At 63.3% G+C, this 23,649-nt stretch overlaps 2 protein-coding genes and 1 long non-coding RNA gene across 3 annotated transcripts in view; 1 reads left to right on the top strand and 2 right to left on the bottom strand.

Annotated features, from left to right (window-relative positions):
- Window positions 1-554: 554 nt before the first annotated feature.
- On the top strand, window positions 555-2,444 carry LOC308232632. The gene is made up of 3 exons (XR_013958854.1): window positions 555-843; window positions 1,313-1,357; window positions 1,725-2,444. It is a non-coding gene; the product is annotated as an uncharacterized lncRNA (long non-coding RNA).
- Window positions 2,445-3,076: 632 nt separating this feature from the next.
- CKM (creatine kinase, M-type) lies at window positions 3,077-23,097 on the bottom strand. The gene is made up of 8 exons (XM_080639866.1): window positions 22,974-23,097; window positions 17,041-17,241; window positions 11,757-11,911; window positions 11,338-11,470; window positions 10,718-10,889; window positions 8,659-8,782; window positions 4,894-5,083; window positions 3,077-3,313 (listed from the first exon to the last, which is right to left on the bottom strand). Exons 2-8 carry the CDS (start codon window positions 17,231-17,233, stop codon window positions 3,135-3,137), a joined length of 1,146 nt encoding a protein of 381 aa, XP_080495992.1. The 5' UTR covers window positions 17,234-17,241; window positions 22,974-23,097; the 3' UTR covers window positions 3,077-3,134.
- Window positions 19,337-23,649, bottom strand: part of ERCC2 (ERCC excision repair 2, TFIIH core complex helicase subunit) — a 37,152-nt gene continuing 32,839 nt past the window's right edge. The window contains exons 21-22 of the mRNA XM_080639870.1: window positions 22,974-23,117; window positions 19,337-19,458 (exon numbers count right to left, since the gene is read on the bottom strand). Coding sequence (XP_080495996.1) covers window positions 19,366-19,458; window positions 22,974-23,117 — 237 coding nt within the window. The 3' untranslated portion in view covers window positions 19,337-19,365. The remainder of the gene's footprint in view (window positions 19,459-22,973; window positions 23,118-23,649) is intronic.

The following is a 23,649-nucleotide window of genomic DNA, read 5'->3' as shown; positions in this document are numbered from 1 at the left end:
AACAGCGCCCATAGAGAGCAGTGCCCATAGAGAACAGCGCCCATAGAGAGCAGTGCCCATAGAGAACAGCGCCCATAGAGAACAGCGCCCATAGAGAGCAGTGCCCATAGAGAACAGCGCCCATAGAGAGCAGTGCCCATAGAGAACAGTGCCCATAGAGAGCAGTGCCCATAGAGAACAGCGCCCATAGAGAACAGCGCCCATAGAGAGCAGCGCCCATAGAGAGCAGTGCCCATAGAGAACAGCGCCCATAGAGAACAGCGCCCATAGAGAGCAGCGCCCATAGAGAGCAGTGCCCATAGAGAACAGCGCCCATAGAGAACAGCGCCCATAGAGAGCAGCGCCCGTAGAGAGCAGTGCCCATAGAGAGCAGCGCCCATAGAGAACAGCGCCCGTAGAGAGCAGTGCCCATAGAGAGCAGCGCCCATAGAGAACAGCGCCCATAGAGAGCAGTGCCCATAGAGAGCAGTGCCCATAGAGAGCAGTGCCCATAGAGAGCAGCGCCCATAGAGAGCAGTGCCCATAGAGAGCAGTGCCCATAGAGAGCAGTGCCCATAGAGAGCAGCGCCCATAGAGAGCAGTGCCCATAGAGAGCAGTGCCCATAGAGAGCAGTGCCCATGGACACAGCACCCAGAGCACCACCAGCAGCGTCTTCATCCTCATCTCATCCTCGTCTTCATCCTCCTCCTCCTCGTTCCCATCTCCATCTCCTCTGCTTCCTCCTCCTCCTCCTCTCCTCCTGCTCCTCCTCTTCTCTTCCAGGGTCACTCTTGACCCCTCCAAGCGCCAGAGCTCCAACCGCTGCGTCTCGGGGCCCCCCTCGGCGCCAGGAGCCAAGATCAGTAAGTGCCGGGTGCCACCATGGACGCCAATGACACCGGTGCCACCAATGGCACCAGTGACTCCGGTGCTCATCCCAGTGCCACCAATGGCACCAGTGACACCAGTGACTCCGGTGCTCATCCCAGTGCCACCAATGGCACCAGTGACACCAGTGACTCCGGTGCTCATCCCAGTGCCACCAATGGCACCAGTGACACCAGTGACTCCGGTGCTCATCCCAGTGCCACCAATGGCACCAGTGACACCAGTGACTCCGGTGCTCATCCCAGTGCCACCAATGGCACCAGTGGCACCCGTGCCCATCCCACTGCCCCCCAGTGCTCCCAGCCCCCCCTTGCTTGGCTCCTCTCCCTTCTCTCTTTCTTCCTTCCACCCTTTGCTGCTGGGGGGGGGGGGGGGGGGGATTTGGGGTCCCACTCGTGCCCCCCCTGTGTTCCCCCCCCCCCAACTCGTGTGTTCCCCCCCCAGGGTCGCAGACGAACCTGAGAGAATCGGGGGACCTGCGCTCACAAGGTGGGTGCTGCCCCCCCCACCCCCCCATGGGGTCCCGTGCCCCCATCACCCCATGGGTCCCATATCCCACTCCCGGGTGCCCCCCCATATGGGTGTTAATTCCCCCTTGTGGGTGCCCCCCCATGGGTCCCATATCCCCCTCCGGGTGCCCCCCCTGCACGGGTGCCCCCATCACCCCATGGGTCCCATATCCCACTCCTGGGTGCCCTCCCCCCCATATGGGTGCCCCCGTCACCCCATGGGTCCCGCATCCCACCCATGGGTGCCCCCCTGCCATGGGTGCTCATTCCCCCCTATGGGTGCCCCCATGGGGTCCATATCCCACCCCCGGCTGCCCCCCCCATACCCTTCTCTTGCCCCCCCCCAGTTGCCATCTACCTTGGGATCAAGCGGAAGCCGCCCCCCGGCTGCCCCGAGGCCCCCGCGCTGTGACCGGGCCGGGCCGGCGCCTCCCAGCCCCGGGGCCGCTGCTGCTGCTGCCGAGCGCCCGGCGCCTGCCCCTGCCCGGCCTCCAGCTCTAGGGACCCCCCTCCATGGGGCTGCGGCTCGGGGGGCCCCCCCCGTGGTGCAATGGGGCCATAATGGAGCTGGGACCACCCCCGCCATGGGGCTGCACCCCGAGCTGGGACCCTCCCTCCTGGGTGCTCTGGGGCCATAATGGAGCTGGGACCCCCCCCCACGGATGCTGCATCCCAATGGGGGATGAGGTGGGACCCCCCCCCCCCCATAGGTGCTCTGGGGCCATAATGGAGCTGGGACCCCCACCCATGGGTGCCCCAGCTCCATCCCAGGGGATGCCGCAGCTTTGGGGTCTCCCCCTGCTGCCCCAGGCCTGGGGGGCCCTTGGGGACATTGGGGGGGTCCCAGCTCCAGCCCCCCCCACCCCCGGGACCAGCAGCTCCAGCCCTTTGGGGGCCCCCCCGCACCCACCTTTGGGGGGCTCCCCTGTGCCCCCCTCCCTGTACATCTGTAAATAGGGGCCCTGGGGCCCCCTATGTCCCCCCCGTGTCCCCTCCCCCGTGCCCCCCCCCATTTTTAAGTTATTCCTGCCCTGGTCTGGATCCCGAACCCCCAAATAAACATAGGAACCCCCTGGTGTCCGCAGCACCCATTGGTACCTATCGGTACCCGTCAGCATCCATTGGTAACCATCGGTACCCATCAGCATCCATTGGTACCCATCAGCATCCATTGGTACCCATCGGTACCCATCAGCATCCATTGGTACCCATCGGTGTCCATCAGCATCCATTGGTACCCATCAGCATCCATTGGTACCCATCGGTACCCATCAGCATCCATTGGTACCCATCAGCATCCATTGGTACCCATCGGTACCCATCAGCATCCATTGGTACCCATCAGCATCCATTGGTACCCATCAGTGTCCATCAGCATCCATGGGTACCCATTGGTACCCATCAGCATCAGGTGCCCCACTTTGGGGTCATTTCCCCTTTCTGTTCCCCAGCACCCCCCAAGTGGGTCCCTGTCCTTTGGGTGCCCCTCTACACCCCAGTATTTGGGTGCTGGACACGGGGTCATGGTGGGGACCAGCAGCGTTTATTGAGGCTGGGCCTTGGTGAGTGCTCATGGCTGGGTTTGGGGCATCCATAGATGGGTTTGGGGCACCCATGGGTGGGTTTGGGGTGCCCATAGGTGCCGTTGAGCACCCATAGATGGTGCTGGAGCCCCAGAGGTTGCTTTGGGACACCCATAGGGGGGTGTTGAGCACCCGTGGGCGCTGTTGGAGCCCCATAGGCGGGCGCTGGCGCCCTCACTTCTGGGCAGGGATCATGGAGTCGATCGACTGCTTCTGCTCCAGCTTCTTCTCCATCTCCACCATGAGCTTGACCCCGTCCACCACCATCTGCACCTGCTCCACCTCCGAGAAGCCCAAGCGGTCGGCGTTGGAGATGTCGAACACGGCGCCCACGGCCGCGGTGTCCACCCCGCCTGCGCACGGCACCGCGCGCGGGTTACCGCGTGGCAGGGCGGGTTAACGCGTGTCAGGGCGGGTTAACGCGTGTCAGGGCGGGTTAACGTGTGTCAGGGCGTGTTAACGTGTGTCGATGCGTGTTAACGTGTGTCAGGGCGTGTTAACGTGTGTCGATGCGTGTTAACGCGTGTCAGGGCGGGTTAACATGTGTCAGGGCGTGTTAACACGTGTCTATGCGTGTTAACGCGTGTCAGGGTGGGTTAACGTGTGTCAATGCGTGTTAACGTGTGTCAATGCATGTTAACGTGTGTCAGGGCGTGTTAACGTGTGTCGATGCGTGTTAACGTGTGTCAGGGCGTGTTAACGTGTGTCGATGCGTGTTAACGCGTGTCAGGGCGGGTTAACGTGTGTCGATGCGTGTTAACGTGTGTCGATGCATGTTAACGTGTGTCAGGGCGTGTTAACGTGTGTCGATGCATGTTAACGTGTGTCAGGGCGTGTTAACGTGTGTCGATGCATGTTAACGTGTGTCAGGGCGTGTTAACGTGTGTCGATGCGTGTTAACGTGTGTCAGGGCGGGTTAACGTGTGTCAGGGCGTGTTAACGTGTGTCGATGCGTGTTAACGCGTGTCAGGGCGGGTTAACGTGTGTCGATGCGTGTTAACGTGTGTCAATGCGTGTTAACGTGTGTCAGGGCGTGTTAACGTGTGTCGATGCGTGTTAACGTGTGTCAATGCATGTTAACGTGTGTCAGGGCGTGTTAATGTGTGTCAATGCGTGTTAACGTGTGTCAGGGCGTGTTAACGTGTGTTGATGCGTGTTAACGCGTGTCAGGGCGGGTTAACGTGTGTCGATGCGTGTTAACGTGTGTCAGGGCGGGTTAACGTGTGTCGATGCGTGTTAACGTGTGTCAATGCGTGTTAACGTGTGTCAGGGCGTGTTAACGTGTGTCGATGCGTGTTAACGTGTGTCAGGGCGTGTTAACGTGTGTCGATGCGTGTTAACGTGTGTCAGGGCGGGTTAACGTGTGTCGATGCGTGTTAACGTGTGTCAGGGCGTGTTAACGTGTGTCGATGCGTGTTAACGTGTGTCAATGCGTGTTAACGTGTGTCGATGCGTGTTAACGTGTGTCGATGCGTGTTAACGCGTGTCACGGCGTGTTAACGCGTGTCGAAGCGTGTTAACGTGTGTCAGGGCGGGTTAACGTGTGTCAGGGCGTGTTAACGTGTGTCGATGCGTGTTAACGTGTGTCAGGGCGGGTTAACGTGTGTCGATGCGTGTTAACGCGTGTCAATGCGTGTTAACGCGTGTCAGGGCGTGTTAACGCGTGTCGAAGCGTGTTAACGTGTGTCAATGCGTGTTAACGCGTGTCAGGGCGGGTTAACGTGTGTCGATGCGTGTTAACGCGTGTCGATGCGTGTTAACGCGTGTCAGGGCGTGTTAACGCGTGTCGAAGCGTATTAACCTTCTGCTGGAGCACATGTGCCCGTATCCCTCATCCCTTGCCCCCCCATCCCCCATCCCACCTCCCACCTCCCTTATCCCATCCCTCCATGTCCCATCTCCTCCCTGCCTTGCCCCACATCCCATTTCCCACCTGTGCCGCGCTTCTGGAGGCGCAGGCGCGTGAGGATCTCCTCGAACTTGGGGTGCTGGCTCAGCTGGGGCAGGCGCACGTGGACGCCGCCGCGCAGCCCCGTGCCCAGGTTGGACGGGCAGGTCAGGATGTAGCCCAGGTGCTCGTTCCACATGAACGGGTGCCCGGCAGCCTTGAAGATCTCCTCGATCTGCGGGCACACAATGGGACACTATGGGGACACCCATGGAGCACCCAATGGGACACCCGATGGGACACCCATGGAGCACCCAATGGGACACCCGATGGGACACCCATGGAGCACCCAATGGGACACCCGATGGGACACCCATGGAGCACCCAATGGGACACCCGATGGGACACCCATGGAGCATCCAATGGGACACCCGATGGGACACCCATGGAGCACCCAATGGGACACCTGATGGGACACCCATGGAGCATCCAATGGGACACCTGATGGGACACCCATGGAGCATCCAATGGGACACCCGATGGGACACCCATGGACCACCCAATGGGACACCCGATGGGACACCCATGGAGCACCCAATGGGACACCTGATGGGACACCCATGGAGCATCCAATGGGACACCCGATGGGACACCCATGGAGCACCCGATGGGACACCTGATGGGACACCCATGGAGCATCCAATGGGACACCTGATGGGACACCCATGGAGCATCCAATGGGACACCCGATGGGACACCCATGGACCACCCAATGGGACACCCGATGGGACACCCATGGAGCACCCAATGGGACACCTGATGGGACACCCATGGAGCATCCAATGGGACACCCGATGGGATACCCATGGAGCACCCGATGGGACACCCGATGGGACACCCATGGAGCACCCAATGGGACACCCGATGGGACACCCATGGAGCACCCAATGGGACACTATGGGGACACCCATGGAGCACCCAATGGGACACCCGATGGGACACCCATGGAGCACCCAATGGGACACCCGATGGGACACCCATGGAGCACCCAATGGGACACCCGATGGGACACCCATGGAGCATCCAATGGGACACCCGATGGGACACCCATGGAGCACCCAATGGGACACCCGATGGGACACCCATGGAGCATCCAATGGGACACCTGATGGGACACCCATGGAGCATCCAATGGGACACCCGATGGGACACCCATGGACCACCCAATGGGACACCCGATGGGACACCCATGGAGCACCCAATGGGACACCTGATGGGACACCCATGGAGCATCCAATGGGACACCCGATGGGATACCCATGGAGCACCCGATGGGACACCCGATGGGACACCCATGGAGCACCCAATGGGACACCCGATGGGATACCCATGGAGCACCCAATGGGACACCCATGGAGCACCCAATGGGACACCCGATAGGACACCCATGGAGCACCCAATGGGACACCCAATGGCAACCAGTGGGGACACCCAAGGGGGCATCCAATGGGGATATTGAGAATGGGACATCCAGCAAGGAACACCAAAAAATAGGTCAAAATCCCCATTCTCCATACCCTGTATCCTATGCCCCATATCCCATACCTGATACCCCATATCCCATATCCCATATCCCATACCCGTACCCCATATCCCATATCCCATACCCCATACCCCATATCCCATACCCCATACCCCATACCCCATATCCCATATCCCATATCCCATACCCGTACCCCATACCCCATATCCCATACCCCATATCCCATACCCGTACCCCATACCCCATATCCCATATCCCATACCCCATACCCCATATCCCATACCCCATATCCCATACCCGTACCCCATACCCCATATCCCATACCCCATATCCCATACCCCATATCCCATATCCCATACCCCATATCCCATACCCCATATCCCATACCCCATACCCCATATCCCATACCCCATATCCCATACCCCATATCCCATATCCCATACCCATATCCCATACCCCATATCCCATACCCCATATCCCATATCCCATACCCCATATCCCATATCCCATACCCCATATCCCATACCCCATACCCCATATCCCATACCCCATATCCCATACCCCATACCCCATATCCCATACCCATACCCCATATCCCATACCCCATATCCCATACCCCATACCCCATACCCCATACCCATATCCCATACCCCATACCCCATACCCCATATCCCATACCCCATACCCCATATCCCATACCCCATACCCCATATCCCATATCCCATACCCCATATCCCATATCCCATATCCCATACCCCATATCCCATACCCCATACCCCATATCCCATACCCCATATCCCATACCCCATATCCCATACCCCATACCCCATATCCCATACCCCATACCCCATATCCCATACCCCATATCCCATACCCCATACCCCATATCCCATACCCCATATCCCATACCCCATACCCCATACCCCATATCCCATACCCCATATCCCATACCCCATATCCCATATCCCATATCCCATACCCCATATCCCATATCCCATATCCCATACCCCATATCCCATACCCCATACCCCATATCCCATATCCCATACCCCATATCCCATACCCCATATCCCATATCCCATACCCCATATCCCATATCCCATACCCGTACCCCATATCCCATATCCCATACCCCATACCCCATATCCCATACCCCATATCCCATATCCCATATCCCATATCCCATATCCCATACCCCATATCCCATATCCCATACCCCATATCCCATACCCCATTTCCCATACCCCATACCCCATATCCCATATCCCATATCCCATACCCGTACCCCATATCCCATATCCCATACCCCATACCCCATATCCCATATCCCATATCCCATATCCCATATCCCATACCCCATACCCCATATCCCATATCCCATATCCCATACCCCATACCCCATATCCCATATCCCATACCCCATACCCCATACCCCATACCCCATATCCCATACCCCATACCCCATATCCCATATCCCATACCCCATACCCCATATCCCATATCCCATACCCCATACCCCATACCCCATATCCCATACCCCATACCCCATATCCCATACCCCATACCCCATACCCCATACCCCATATCCCATATCCCATATCCCATACCCCATACCCCATACCCCATATCCCATATCCCATATCCCATACCCCATATCCCATATCCCATACCCCATACCCCATACCCGTACCCCATACCCCATATCCCATACCCCATACCCCATATCCCATATCCCATATCCCATACCCCATACCCCATATCCCATACCCCATACCCCATATCCCATACCCCATACCCCATACCCCATACCCCATATCCCATACCCCATATCCCATACCCCATACCCCATACCCCATATCCCATACCCCATATCCCATACCCCATATCCCATACCCCATTTCCCATACCCCATTTCCCATACCCCATATCCCATACCCCATATCCCATACCCCATACCCGTACCCCATATCCCATACCCCATATCCCATACCCCATATCCCATATCCCATACCCCATTTCCCATACCCCATACCCCATATCCCATACCCCATACCCCATATCCCATATCCCATACCCCATACCCCATACCCCATATCCCATATCCCATACCCGTACCCCATACCCCATATCCCATACCCCATTTCCCATACCCCATACCCCATACCCATACCCCATACCCCATACCCCATACCCCATATCCCATACCCCATACCCCATACCCCATACCCATACCCCATACCCCATATCCCCCCCCGGTCCCATCCCACCTTCTTGAGGCCGACGCAGAAGCGCCGGAACACCTCCTTCATGTTGCCGCCCTTCTCCATGGAGATGACGCGCAGGTGATCCTCCTCGTTCACCCACACCAGGAAGGTCTTGTTGTCATTGTGCCTATGGGGGGGCCAATGGAGCCCATGGAACCCCTTTAGATGGAGTCCCCAATGCATGGGTGCCAATGGAGCCCATGGAACCCCTTTAGATGGAGTCCCCAATGCATGGGTGCCAATGGAGCCCATGGAACCCCTTTAGATGGAGTCCCCAGTGCATGGGTGCCAATGGAGCCCATGGAACCCCTTTAGATGGAGTCCCCAGTGCATGGGTGCCCTCCATCCCCTCCCCAAGTGGGTGTCCCCAGCGCCCAACAGAAGGGAGCATGGTCCATGCGTGCCCCTCGGGTCCCTGTTCTATGGGTGCCCATTGACCCCAACCCATGAGTACCCCCCGTGTCCCTGCTCTATGGGTGCCCATTGACCCCAACCCATGGGTGCCCCCCGTGTCCCTGCTCTATGGGTGCCCATTGACCCCAACCCATGGGTGCCCCCCGTGTCCCTGCTCTATGGGTGCCCATTGACCCCAACCCATGGGTGCCCCCTGTATCCCTGCTCTATGGGTGCCCATTGATCCCAACCCATGGGTGCCCCCCGTATCCCTGCTCTATGGGTGCCCATTGACCCCAACCCATGAGTGCCCCCCGTGTCCCTGCTCTATGGGTGCCCATTGACCCCAACCCATGAGTGCCCCCTGTATCCCTGCTCTATGGGTGCCCATTGACCCCAACCCATGGGTGCCCCCCGTGTCCCTGTTCTATGGGTGCCCATTGACCCCAACCCATGGGTGCCCCCCGTTTCCCTGCTCTATGGGTGCCCATTGACCCCAACCCATGAGTGCCCCCCGTGTCCCTGCTCTATGGGTGCCCATTGACCCCAACCCATGAGTGCCCCCCGTATCCCTGCTCTATGGGTGCCCATTGACCCCAACCCATGGGTGCCCCCTGTATCCCTGCTCTATGGGTGCCCATTGATCCCAACCCATGGGTGCCCCCCGTATCCCTGCTCTATGGGTGCCCATTGACCCCAACCCATGAGTGCCCCCCGTGTCCCTGCTCTATGGGTGCCCATTGACCCCAACCCATGAGTGCCCCCTGTATCCCTGCTCTATGGGTGCCCATTGACCCCAACCCATGGGTGCCCCCCGTGTCCCTGTTCTATGGGTGCCCATTGACCCCAACCCATGGGTGCCCCCCGTATCCCTGCTCTATGGGTGCCCATTGACCCCAACCCATGAGTGCCCCCCGTGTCCCTGCTCTATGAGTGCCCATTGACCCCAACCCATGAGTGCCCCCCGTATCCCTGCTCTATGGGTGCCCATTGACCCCAACCCATGGGTGCCCCCTGTATCCCTGCTCTATGGGTGCCCATTGATCCCAACCCATGGGTGCCCCCCGTATCCCTGCTCTATGGGTGCCCATTGACCCCAACCCATGAGTGCCCCCCGTGTCCCTGCTCTATGGGTGCCCATTGACCCCAACCCATGAGTGCCCCCCGTGTCCCTGCTCTATGGGTGCCCATTGACCCCAACCCATGGGTGCCCCCCGTGTCCCTGCTCTATGGGTGCCCATTGACCCCAACCCATGGGTGCCCCCCGTGTCCCTGCTCTATGGGTGCCCATTGACCCCAACCCATGAGTGCCCCCCGTATCCCTGCTCTATGGGTGCCCATTGACCCCAACCCATGAGTGCCCCCCGTATCCCTGCTCTATGGGTGCCCATTGACCGCAACCCATGGGTGCCCCCCGTGTCCCTGCTCTATGGGTGCCCATTGACCCCAACCCATGGGTGCCCCCCGTTTCCCTGCTCTATGGGTGCCCATTGACCCCAACCCATGGGTGCCCCCCGTGTCCCTGCTCTATGGGTGCCCATTGACCCCAACCCATGAGTGCCCCCCGTATCCCTGCTCTATGGGTGCCCATTGACCCCAACCCATGGGTGCCCCCCGTATCCCTGCTCTATGGGTGCCCATTGACCCCAACCCGTGGGTGCCCCCGCACCAGATGCCGCGGGCATCGGGCCAGTCGCGGGCCATGCCCGAGGCGAGCAGCAGCGGGGACACGGGTTTGTCGAAGAGGAAGTGGTCGTCGATGAGCTGCTGCTGCTCCTGCTCCGTCATGGCGCGCAGCGGGTAGTACCGGCCCCGGAACTCCCCCTCCAGGCTGTTGAGCGCTGGGGGGACACCGCGCCAGGCGGACCGCAAGGGGGCATGCCCGTGAATGGGCAGGCCACGCCCACAAGGGGGGGGGATCAAGCCACGCCCACGTGGAACCAAACCACGCCCCCAACCAGCAGCGTTGGCCGCCTCGAGAGGCACAAGCCGCGCCCACCTGCGCGCAAGCCACGCCCCCATGCAAGAGCAAGTCCCACGTGCAAGCCACGCCCCTTACATGCGAACCACGCCCCCTTTTTATAAACCACGCCCCTTTGCCCATAACCCCGCCTCTTTTCTTCAATCCACGCCCTTTCTCATTAAGCTCCCCCTTCTAAACCACGCCCCTTATCAAGCCACGCCCCCATAGCCTGAAAATGAGCCCCTTACTCACAATGCACCCCCATATGCACAAGCCCCGCCCCTTCAGCGATAAGCCCCGCCCCCGTTCCAGGCCCCGCCCCTCACCGTTGACCGACAGCTTCTCAATGGCGCGGCGCTCGCCGCGGCTGCAGTGGGGGGGCAGCGAGTACCCGCGGATGCTGCGGCCCGTCCGCACGCGGCTGCTGAGCACGTACTTGGGGTCCAGGTCGTCCCCGCCCTGCCCCACAGCGCCCGTCAGACCCACACCGAGCCCATGCACTGCCCCATAGAGCCCCATAGAGACACCCCTTAGACCCACACATGTCCGCTATAACCACCCCGGATCCCCTACCCCCCCACCCCCAGAGCCCCCACACTCCTCCAGCCCCAAACATCCCCGCGATCCCCTGGAACCCCCATCTCTAAGGGGACCCCAAAGGATTCTTAGCCCCACATCCCCCCCCAATCCCACCCCATTGCTCCCATTGGCACCTTCCTCCCCGGTGACCCCCCCCCCCCCCCACCTTGAGGTTCTCGTGGTTGAGGTCGGTGCGGTGCTTGTCGGTGGGTTTGTAGCCGCCGTGGCGGTCCTGGATCACCGGATCAAAGAGCTCCTTGAACACCTCGTACGACTCCTCGTCCCCCGCCACGCAGCCCACGGTCATGATGAACGGGTGGCCTGCGGGCAACGGAGCAGTGCGGCACCGGGATGGGCGCTAGGACCCAGTGCGGCACCGGGATGGGCACTAGGACCCAGTGAGGCACCGGGATGGGGCACTAGGACCCAGTGCGGCACCGGGATGGGGCACTAGGACCCAGTGAGGCACCGGGATGGGGCACTAGGACCCAGTGCGGCACCGGGATGGGGCACTAGGACCCAGTGAGGCACCGGGATGGGGCACTAGGACCCAGTGAGGCACCGGGATGGGGCACTAGGACCCAGTGCGGCACCGGGATGGGCACTAGGACCCAGTGCGGCACCGGGATGGGGCACTAGGACCCAGTGCGGCACCGGGATGGGGCACTAGGACCCAGTGAGGCACCGGGATGGGCACTAGGACCCAGTGAGGCACCGGGATGGGCACTAGGACCCAGTGCGGCACCGGGATGGGGCACTAGGACCCAGTGAGGCACCGGGATGGGCACTAGGACCCAGTGAGGCACCGGGATGGGGCACTAGGACCCAGTGAGGCACCGGGATGGGCACTAGGACCCAGTGCGGCACCGGGATGGGGCACTAGGACCCAGTGAGGCACCGGGATGGGGCACTAGGACCCAGTGAGGCACCGGGATGGGGCACTAGGACCCAGTGAGGCACCGGGATTGGGCACTAGGACCCAGTGCGGCACCGGGATGGGCACTAGGACCCAGTGCGGCACCGGGATGGGCACTAGGACCCAGTGAGGCACCGGGATGGGGCACTAGGACCCAGGGAGGCACCGGGATGGGGCACTAGGACCCAGGGAGGCACCGGGATGGGGCACTAGGACCCAGGGAGGCACCGGGATGGGGCACTAGGACCCAGTGCGGCACCGAGATGGGGCACTAGGACCCGGCGCGGCACCGGGATGGGGCACTAGGACCCAGTGAGGCACCGGGATGGGGCACTAGGACCCAGTGAGGCACCGGGATGGGGCACTAGGACCCAGGGAGGCACCGGGATGGGCACTAGGACCCAGTGAGGCACCGGGATGGGGCACTAGGACCCAGTGCGGCACCGGGAAGGGGCGCTAGGACCCAGTGAGGCACCGGGATGGGGCACTAGGACCCAGTGAGGCACCGGGATGGGGCACTAGGACCCAGTGAGGCACCGGGATGGGGCACTAGGACCCAGTGAGGCACCGGGATGGGGCACTAGGACCCAGTGCGGCACCGGGATGGGGCACTAGGACCCAGTGAGGCACCGGGATGGGCACTAGGACCCAGTGCGGCACCGGGATGGGGCACTAGGACCCAGTGAGGCACCGGGATGGGGCACTAGGACCCAGTGAGGCACCGGGATGGGGCACTAGGACCCGGCGCGGCACCGGGATGGGGCACTAGGACCCAGTGAGGCACCGGGATGGGGCACTAGGACCCGGCGCGGCACCAGGATGGGCACTAGGACCCAGTGAGGCACCGGGATGGGCACTAGGACCCAGTGCGGCACCGGGATGGGGCACTAGGACCCAGTGAGGCACCGGGATGGGCACTAGGACCCAGTGAGGCACCGGGATGGGCACTAGGACCCAGTGAGGCACCGGGATGGGGCACTAGGACCCGGCGCGGCACCGGGATGGGGCACTAGGACCCAGTGAGGCACCGGGATGGGGCACTAGGACCCAGTGAGGCACCGGGATGGGGCACTAGGACCCGGCGCGGCACCGGGATGGGGCACTAGGACCCAGTGAGGCACCGGGATGGGCACTAGGACCCAGTGCGGCACCGGGATGGGCACTAGGACCCGGCGCGGCACCGGGATGGGGCACTAGGACCCAGTGAGGCACCGGGATGGGCACTAGGACCCAGTGAGGCACCGGGATGGGGCACTAGGACCCAGTGAGGCACCGGGATGGGCACTAGGACCCAGTGAGGCACCGGGATGGGCACTAGGACCCAGTGCGGCACCGGGATGGGCACTAGGACCCAGTGAGGCACCGGGATGGGCACTAGGACCCAGTGCGGCACCGGGATGGGGCACTAGGACCCAGTGAGGCACCGGGATGGGGCACTAGGACCCAGTGAGGCACCGGGATCGGGCACTAGGACCCGGCGAGGCACCGGGATGGGGCACTAGGACCCAGTGAGGCACCGGGATGGGGCACTAGGACCCAGTGAGGCACCGGGATGGGGCACTAGGACCCAGTGAGGCACCGGGATGGGCACTAGGACCCAGTGCGGCACCGGGATGGGGCACTAGGACCCAGTGAGGCACCGGGATGGGGCACTAGGACCCAGTGAGGCACCGGGATCGGGCACTAGGACCCGGCGCGGCACCGGGATGGGCACTAGGACCCAGTGAGGCACCGGGATGGGGCACTAGGACCCAGTGAGGCACCGGGATGGGGCACTAGGACCCAGTGAGGCACCGGGATGGGCGCTAGGACCCAGTGAGGCACCGGGATGGGCACTAGGACCCAGTGAGGCACCGGGATGGGCGCTAGGACCCAGTGCGGCACCGGGATGGGCACTAGGACCCAGTGAGGCACCGGGATGGGGCACTAGGACCCAGTGCGGCACCGGGATGGGCACTAGGACCCAGTGAGGCACCGGGATGGGGCACTAGGACCCAGTGAGGCACCGGGATGGGGCACTAGGACCCAGTGAGGCACCGGGATGGGGCACTAGGACCCAGTGCGGCACCGGGATGGGCACTAGGACCCAGTGCGGCACCGGGATGGGGCACTAGGACCCGGCGCGGCACCGGGATGGGGCACTAGGACCCAGTGAGGCACCGGGATGGGGCACTAGGACCCAGTGAGGCACCGGGATGGGCACTAGGACCCAGTGAGGCACCGGGATGGGCACTAGGACCCAGTGAGGCACCGGGATGGGGCACTAGGACCCAGTGAGGCACCGGGATGGGCGCTAGGACCCAGTGAGGCACCGGGATGGGCACTAGGACCCAGTGAGGCACCGGGATGGGGCACTAGGACCCAGTGAGGCACCGGGATGGGGCACTAGGACCCGGCGCGGCACCGGGATGGGGCACTAGGACCCGGCGCGGCACCGGGATGGGGCACTAGGACCCGGCGCGGCACCGGGATGGGGCACTAGGACCCGGCGCGGCACCGGGATGGGCACTAGGACCCAGTGAGGCACCGGGATGGGGCACTAGGACCCAGTGAGGCACCGGGATGGGGCACTAGGACCCAGTGCGGCACCGGGATGGGCACTAGGACCCAGTGCGGCACCGGGATGGGGCACTAGGACCCAGTGAGGCACCGGGATGGGGCACTAGGACCCAGTGAGGCACCGGGATGGGCACTAGGACCCAGTGAGGCACCGGGATGGGCGCTAGGACCCGGCGCGGCACCGGGATGGGGCACTAGGACCCAGTGAGGCACCGGGATGGGCACTAGGACCCGGCGCGGCACCGGGATGGAGCACTAGGACCCAGTGAGGCACCGGGATGGGGCACTAGGACCCAGTGAGGCACCGGGATGGGGCACTAGGACCCAGTGCGGCACCGGGATGGGGCACTAGGACCCAGTGAGGCACCGGGATGGGGCACTAGGACCCAGTGAGGCACCGGGATGGGGCACTAGGACCCAGTGAGGCACCGGGATGGGCACTAGGACCCAGTGCGGCACCGGGATGGGCACTAGGACCCAGTGAGGCACCGGGATGGGGCACTAGGACCCGGCGCGGCACCGGGATGGGGCACTAGGACCCAGTGAGGCACCGGGATGGGGCACTAGGACCCAGTGAGGCACCGGGATGGGGCACTAGGACCCAGTGAGGCACCGGGATGGGCACTAGGACCCAGTGAGGCACCGGGATGGGGCACTAGGACCCGGCGCGGCACCGGGATGGGGCACTAGGACCCAGTGAGGCACCGGGATGGGGCACTAGGACCCAGTGAGGCACCGGGATGGGCACTAGGACCCAGTGCGGCACCGGGATGGGGCACTAGGACCCAGTGAGGCACCGGGATGGGGCACTAGGACCCAGTGAGGCACCGGGATGGGGCACTAGGACCCAGTGAGGCACCGGGATGGGGCACTAGGACCCAGTGCGGCACCGGGATGGGCACTAGGACCCAGTGAGGCACCGGGATGGGGCACTAGGACCCGGCGCGGCACCGGGATGGGGCACTAGGACCCAGTGCGGCACCGGGATGGGCACTAGGACCCAGTGCGGCACCGGGATGGGGCACTAGGACCCGGCGCGGCACCGGGATGGGCACTAGGACCCAGTGCGGCACCGGGATGGGCACTAGGACCCAGTGCGGCACCGGGATGGGGCACTAGGACCCAGTGAGGCACCGGGATGGGCACTAGGACCCAGTGCGGCACCGGGATGGGGCACTAGGACCCAGTGAGGCACCGGGATGGGCACTAGGACCCGGCGCGGCACCGGGATGGGGCATTAGGACCCGGCGCGGCACCGGGATGGGGCACTAGGACCCGGCGCGGCACCGGGATGGGCACTAGGACCCAGTGAGGCACCGGGATGGGGCACTAGGACCCGGCGCGGCACCGGGATGGGGCACTAGGACCCAGTGAGGCACCGGGATGGGGCACTAGGACCCAGTGAGGCACCGGGATGGGGCACTAGGACCCAGTGCGGCACCGGGATGGGCACTAGGACCCAGTGCGGCACCGGGATGGGGCACTAGGACCCAGGGAGGCACCGGGATGGGCGCTAGGACCCAGTGAGGCACCGGGATGGGGCACTAGGACCCAGTGAGGCACCGGGATGGGCACTAGGACCCAGTGAGGCACCGGGATGGGGCACTAGGACCCAGTGAGGCACCGGGATGGGCACTAGGACCCAGTGAGGCACCGGGATGGGGCACTAGGACCCAGTGCGGCACCGGGATGGGGCACTAGGACCCAGTGAGGCACCGGGATGGGCACTAGGACCCAGTGAGGCACCGGGATGGGCACTAGGACCCGGCGCGGCACCGGGATGGGGCACTAGGACCCAGTGCGGCACCGGGATGGGCACTAGGACCCGGCGCGGCACCGGGATGGGGCACTAGGACCCAGTGAGGCACCGGGATGGGCACTAGGACCCAGTGAGGCACCGGGATGGGCACTAGGACCCGGCGCGGGCGGGCAGTGCTGCTCGCACACGCACGGGGACCCCAGCGGTGTCACCCACCGGGGTTGTCGACGCCGGTCTGGATGACATCGTCCAGGGTGAAGCCGCTGGGGGTCTCCTTCTCTCGCAGGCGCTGGTAGAGCGCCGGGGTCAGCACCTTGGCCATGTGGTTGTTGTGCTTGGACAGGTCGGGGAACTCCTCCTCGGCCGAGAACTTGAGCTTGTACTTGTTGTGGGTGTTGCTGAACGGCATCGCGGCGGCTGCGGGGCGAGGCGGCAGCCATGGGGCAAGCGGGGCCAAGGGCTGCGCATCACGGGGGGGCGATGGGCAGCGCCACCGCGCCCCGGCACTAGGACCCGGGGGGCTCCTCCGAGCCGGCTCCAGGGGCGGGGCTTAGCGCTGTGGGCGTGGCCTCAATGGGAAGGGGCGGCGCTTTGGCCAAATGGGCGTGGTCTCCATGCAGTGGGCGTGACCGGGGTTATTTATGGCGGGGGGGGGGGGGGGGGGGGGCGGCACCGGGACCGAGCCCGGTCCGGGGGGGGTCCCGATTCGGGGGGGGTCCCGATTCGGGGGGGTGCCTCGGGGCGCGGGGGCTCCGGTCCCGGTTGGTGTCAATGGAGGGGCCGGAGCCGGGGTCCATAGGGGGGTGTCCGGGGGGGGGTTCGGTCCCGGTGGGTCCGGGGTTACCTTTGAGCGGCGCGGGTCGGGTCGGGCCGGTACCGGGGGCGCGCAGGCGGCGGCAGCGGCTCCGGGCCCGGCTTTTATGGGCGCCCCCGGCCCCGCCCGGTGCAGGGGGTCCCGGGGGGGGCTCCGGACCGGGCGCTGCCGCCGCTGCCCGCGAGCACCGCGAGATCCCCCCCCCCGGGACCCCCCCCCCCCCCCCTCCCCGGAGCCGCCCCCTCCGGTGTCCGGTGTCCGGTGGGCGCCGAGCCCGGCACCTGCCACAGGGACCCCCCCGGTGACCCCCATCGATGGGGGGGGCACCCATATAGGGGATGGGGGCAACCACACGGGGACCCCAACAGAGGGTGATGGGGGGGACACCCAGCTATGGGGGTGTCAGGAAAGGGGGGACCCAGATACGGGGGGCACCCACATAAGGGGTGCTGGGGAGGGGGTGCGCACCCAGCTATGGGGGCAGCTCCAGGATATGGGGTGCTGGGGGGGGTGCACCCAGATATGGGGGGGAGGCACAAATAGGGGAGGGCATCCAGATATGGGGGTGCTGGGGGGTGCAGGACCCCCCTATGGGGCTCTGGGGGGGGCAGGACCTGGTTATGGGGCGCTGGGGGTACAGGACCCCCTATGGGGCTCTGGGGGGGGGCAGGACCTGGTTATGGGGCGCTGGGGGTACAGGACCCCCTATGGGGCTCTGGGGGGGGCAGGACCTGGTTATGGGGCGCTGGGGGTACAGGACCCCCCTATGGGGCTCGGGGGGGGCAGGACCTGGTTATGGGGCGCTGGGGGTACAGGACCCCCTATGGGGCTCTGGGGGGGGCAGGACCTGGTTGTGGGGCGCTGGGGGTACAGGACCCCCCTATGGGGCTCGGGGGGGGGGGGCAGGACCTGGTTATGGGGCGCTAGGGGTACAGGACCCCCCTATGGGGCTCGGGGGGGGCAGGACCTGGTTATGGGGCGCTGGGGGTACAGGACCCCCCTATGGGGCTCGGGGGGGGCAGGACCTGGTTATGGGGCGCTGGGGGTACAGGACCCCCTATGGGGCTCTGGGGGGGGCAGGACCTGGTTATGGGGCGCTGGGGGTACAGAACCCCCTATGGGGCTCTGGGGGGGGGCAGGACCTGGTTATGGGGCGCTGGGGGTACAGGACCCCCCTATGGGGCTCGGGGGGGGCAGGACCTGGTTATGGGGCGCTGGGGGTACAGGACCCCCCTATGGGGCGCTGTGGGTTGGGGGCACCGGGGGGGTCACAGATCCGCTGGCTCAGGGCAATTCAAGCCCCCCCCCCCGGTATTTTTAGGCCTGATCCGGTTACAGCCGGATCCAATGTCGGGGGGGGGGGGGGGTCCAGTGGGGGGCCTGGGATGGGCGACAAGCGAAGGGCACCCATGGGGGGGGCAGCACCCATAGAGACCCCCATGGGGAGGCCGAAAGAGGGACGGGAGGACCCCGAATGTGTGGGGCAGGGGTGACCTTGGCGGGGGGGGGGGGGGGGGGGTTCCCCCGCAGTGACTTGGGGGGTGCAGCCATGGGGGGGTCCTGGTTTATTGGGGGTTGTACAAAAACGGGGGGGGGGGGGGTTCTAGATCCCACCTTGAGCACAGGGAGGGATCGGGAACCCCCCCCCCCCATGTTGGGGGCTCCGGGGCCTCCCCATCGGCCGTCAAGGGGGGGGTCCTGGTCCCCTCCGTGGGTGCTGGGGGGGGTCAGAGCTGCTGCACCCCCTGCTCGAGGCGCTGCAGAACCTCCCGGGACTGGAGCTGCTCCACGGTGAGCAGGGAGAGACCCAGCTGGTCCTCCTGGGGGGCACGGGAGGGGTTGACACGGGAGGGGTTGACGTGTGTGGGATTGACGTGAGTGTGATTGACGTGTGTGTGATTGACGTGTGTGGGATTGACGTGTGTGGGATTGACGTGTGTGTGATTGACGTGTGTGGGATTGACGTGGGTGTGATTGACGTGTGTGGGATTGACGTGTGTGGGATTGACGTGTGTGGGATTGACGTGTGTGGGATTGACGTGGGTGGGATTGACGTGGGTGGGATTGACGTGTGTGGGATTGACGTGGGTGGGATTGACGTGGGTGGGATTGACGTGTGTGGGATTGACGTGTGTGTGATTGACGTGTGTGGGATTGACGTGTGTGTGATTGACATGTGTGGGATTGACGTGTGTGTGATTGACTTGTATGTGATTGACGTGTGTGGGATTGACGTGTGTGTGATTGACGTGTGTGTGATTGACTTGTATGTGATTGACGTGTGTGTGATTGACATGTGTGGGATTGACATGTGTGGGATTGACGTGTGTGTGATTGACTTGTATGTGATTGACTTGTGATTGTGATTGACATGTATGTGATTGACACGGGTGTGATTGACGTGGATGTGATTGCGATTGACCGGTATGTGACCTGTCTGTGACATGTATGTGACACCTGTGTGACATGTGTGTGACATGTATGTGACACCTGTGTGACATGTGTGTGACATGTATGTGACACCTGTGTGACGTGTGTGTGACATGTATGTGACGTGTGTGACATGTATGTGACGTGAGTGACACGTGTGTGATTGCCACGTGCAATACATTAGGGGTACCATAGAGGTGCTGGGGGGATACCATGTGGGTACCATGGGGGGTCCTGGGCTGAACCATGTTGCCCGGGGGGGGACGGGCAGTGCGGTACCTGCAGGAGGAGCTGGGCCATGGTACCATAAAGGGTGCTGGGCTGTACCATAGGGTTACCATAGGGGTGCAGGGCTGTACCATAGGGGTAGCATAGGGGTGCAGGGCTGTACCATAGGGGTAGCATAGGGGTGCAGGGCTGTACCATAGGGTTACCATAGGGGTGCAGGGCTGTACCATACGGTTACCATAGGGGTGCTGGGCTGTACCATAGGGGTAGCATAGGGGTGCAGGGCTGTACCACAGGGTTACCATAGGGGTGCTGGGCTGTACCATGGGGTTACCATAGTGGTGCTGGGCTGTACCATAGGGTTCCCATAGGGGTGCTGAGCTGTACCATGGGGTTACCATAGTGGTGCTGGGCTGTACCATGGGGTTACCATAGGGGAGCCGGGCTGTACCATAGGGTTCCCATAGGGGAGCTGGGCTGTACCATAGGGTTCCCATAGGGGAGCTGGGCTGTACCATAGGGTTCCCATAGGGGAGCTGGGCTGTACCATGGGGTTCCCATAGGGGAGCCGGGCTGTACCATAGGGTTCCCATAGGGGAGCCGGGCTGTACCATGGGGTTCCCATAGGGGAGCTGGGCTGTACCATAGGGTTCCCATAGGGGAGCTGGGCTGTACCATGGGGTTCCCATAGGGGAGCCGGGCTGTACCATAGGGTTCCCATAGGGGAGCTGGGCTGTACCATAGGGTTCCCATAGGGGAGCCGGGCTGTACCATGGGGTTCCCATAGGGGAGCTGGGCTGTACCATGGGGTTCCCATAGGGGAGCCGGGCTGTACCATGGGGTTCCCATAGGGGAGCCGGGCTGTACCATGGGGTTCCCATAGGGGAGCCGGGCTGTACCATAGGGTTCCCATAGGGGAGCTGGGCTGTACCATAGGGTTCCCATAGGGGAGCCGGGCTGTACCATAGGGTTCCCATAGGGGAGCTGGGCTGTACCATAGGGTTCCCATAGGGGAGCCGGGCTGTACCATGGGGTTCCCATAGGGGAGCCGGGCTGTACCATAGGGTTCCCATAGGGGAGCTGGGCTGTACCATGGGGTTCCCATAGGGGAGCTGGGCTGTACCATAGGGTTCCCATAGGGGAGCTGGGCTGTACCATGGGGTTCCCATAGGGGAGCTGGGCTGTACCATAGGGTTCCCATAGGGGAGCTGGGCTGTACCATGGGGTTCCCATAGGGGAGCCGGGCTGTACCATAGGGTTCCCATAGGGGAGCCGGGCTGTACCATAGGGTTCCCATAGGGGAGCCGGGCTGTACCATAGGGTTCCCATAGGGGAGCCGGGCTGTACCATAGGGTTCCCATAGGGGAGCCGGGCTGTACCATAGGGTTCCCATAGGGGAGCTGGGCTGTACCATAGGGTTCCCATAGGGGAGCTGGGCTGTACCATGGGGTTCCCATAGGGGAGCTGGGCTGTACCATAGGGTTCCCATAGGGGAGCTGGGCTGTACCATGGGGTTCCCATAGGGGAGCTGGGCTGTACCATGGGGTTCCCATAGGGGAGCTGGGCTGTACCATGGGGTTCCCATAGGGGAGCTGGGCTGTACCATGGGGTTCCCATAGGGGAGCTGGGCTGTACCATAGGGTTCCCATAGGGGAGCTGGGCTGTACCATAGGGTTCCCATAGGGGAGCTGGGCTGTACCATAGGGTTCCCATAGGGGAGCTGGGCTGTACCATAGGGTTCCCATAGGGGAGCTGGGCTGTACCATAGGGTTCCCATAGGGGAGCTGGGCTGTACCATGGGGTTCCCATAGGGGAGCTGGGCTGTACCATAGGGTTCCCATAGGGGAGCTGGGCTGTACCATGGGGTTCCCATAGGGGAGCCGGGCTGTACCATGGGGTTCCCATAGGGGAGCCGGGCTGTACCATAGGGTTCCCATAGGGGAGCTGGGCTGTACCATGGGGTTCCCATAGGGGAGCCGGGCTGTACCATGGGGTTCCCATAGGGGAGCCGGGCTGTACCATAGGGTTCCCATAGGGGAGCTGGGCTGTACCATGGGGTTCCCATAGGGGAGCTGGGCTGTACCATAGGGTTCCCATAGGGGAGCCGGGCTGTACCATAGGGTTCCCATAGGGGAGCCGGGCTGTACCATAGGGTTCCCATAGGGGAGCCGGGCTGTACCATGGGGTTCCCATAGGGGAGCCGGGCTGTACCATAGGGTTCCCATAGGGGAGCCGGGCTGTACCATAGGGTTCCCATAGGGGAGCTGGGCTGTACCATAGGGTTCCCATAGGGGAGCTGGGCTGTACCATGGGGTTCCCATAGGGGAGCTGGGCTGTACCATAGGGTTCCCATAGGGGAGCTGGGCTGTACCATGGGGTTCCCATAGGGGAGCTGGGCTGTACCATGGGGTTCCCATAGGGGAGCTGGGCTGTACCATAGGGTTCCCATAGGGGAGCTGGGCTGTACCATAGGGTTCCCATAGGGGAGCCGGGCTGTACCATAGGGTTCCCATAGGGGAGCTGGGCTGTACCATAGGGTTCCCATAGGGGAGCCGGGCTGTACCATGGGGTTCCCATAGGGGAGCTGGGCTGTACCATGGGGTTCCCATAGGGGAGCTGGGCTGTACCATGGGGTTCCCATAGGGGAGCTGGGCTGTACCATGTTGCCGGGGGGTACCTGGCGGAAGGGCTGGGCCATGGCGCGCAGGAATCCCTTCGCCACCTGCACGGCCTCGTCCACCGTGAGGTTGAGGCTGGAATCCGGGATCTGCTCCTGGATCCAGCGCGGGAGCTTCCCGCGGCGGTCGGGGCGCGCGTAGCGCTGGGGGGGGGCGCGGGCACAGCGCGGCTGAGCCACAGCGCCCCATAGGGACCCATAGGGACCCATAGGGACCCACAGGGACCCACAGTGACCCACAGGGACCCACAGGGACCCACAGTGACCCACAGTGACCCACAGAGACCCACAGGGACCCACAGCGACCCACAGTGACCCACAGCGCCCCACAGCGCCCCACAGTGACCCACAGTGACCCACAGTGACCCACAGGGACCCACAGTGACCCACAGCGACCGACCCACAGTGACCCACAGTGACCCACAGTGACCCACAGTGACCCACAGTGACCCACAGCGACCGACCCACAGTGACCCACAGTGACCCACAGTGACCCACAGGGACCCACAGCGACCGACCCACAGTGACCCACAGTGACCCACAGTGACCCACAGCGACCGACCCACAGTGACCCACAGTGACCCACAGCGCCCCACAGTGACCCACAGTGACCCACAGCGACCGACCCACAGTGACCCACAGTGACCCACAGTGACCCTCAGTGACCCACAGTGAC

Source organism: Psittacula echo (assembly GCF_963264785.1).
Source record: "Psittacula echo genome assembly, contig: SCAFFOLD_120, whole genome shotgun sequence".
In the NCBI taxonomy this organism is placed as follows: Eukaryota; Metazoa; Chordata; class Aves; order Psittaciformes; family Psittacidae; genus Psittacula; species Psittacula echo.
The sequence above is the reverse complement of the archived record's forward strand: the minus strand, read 5'-3'. Positions and strand labels throughout refer to the sequence as shown.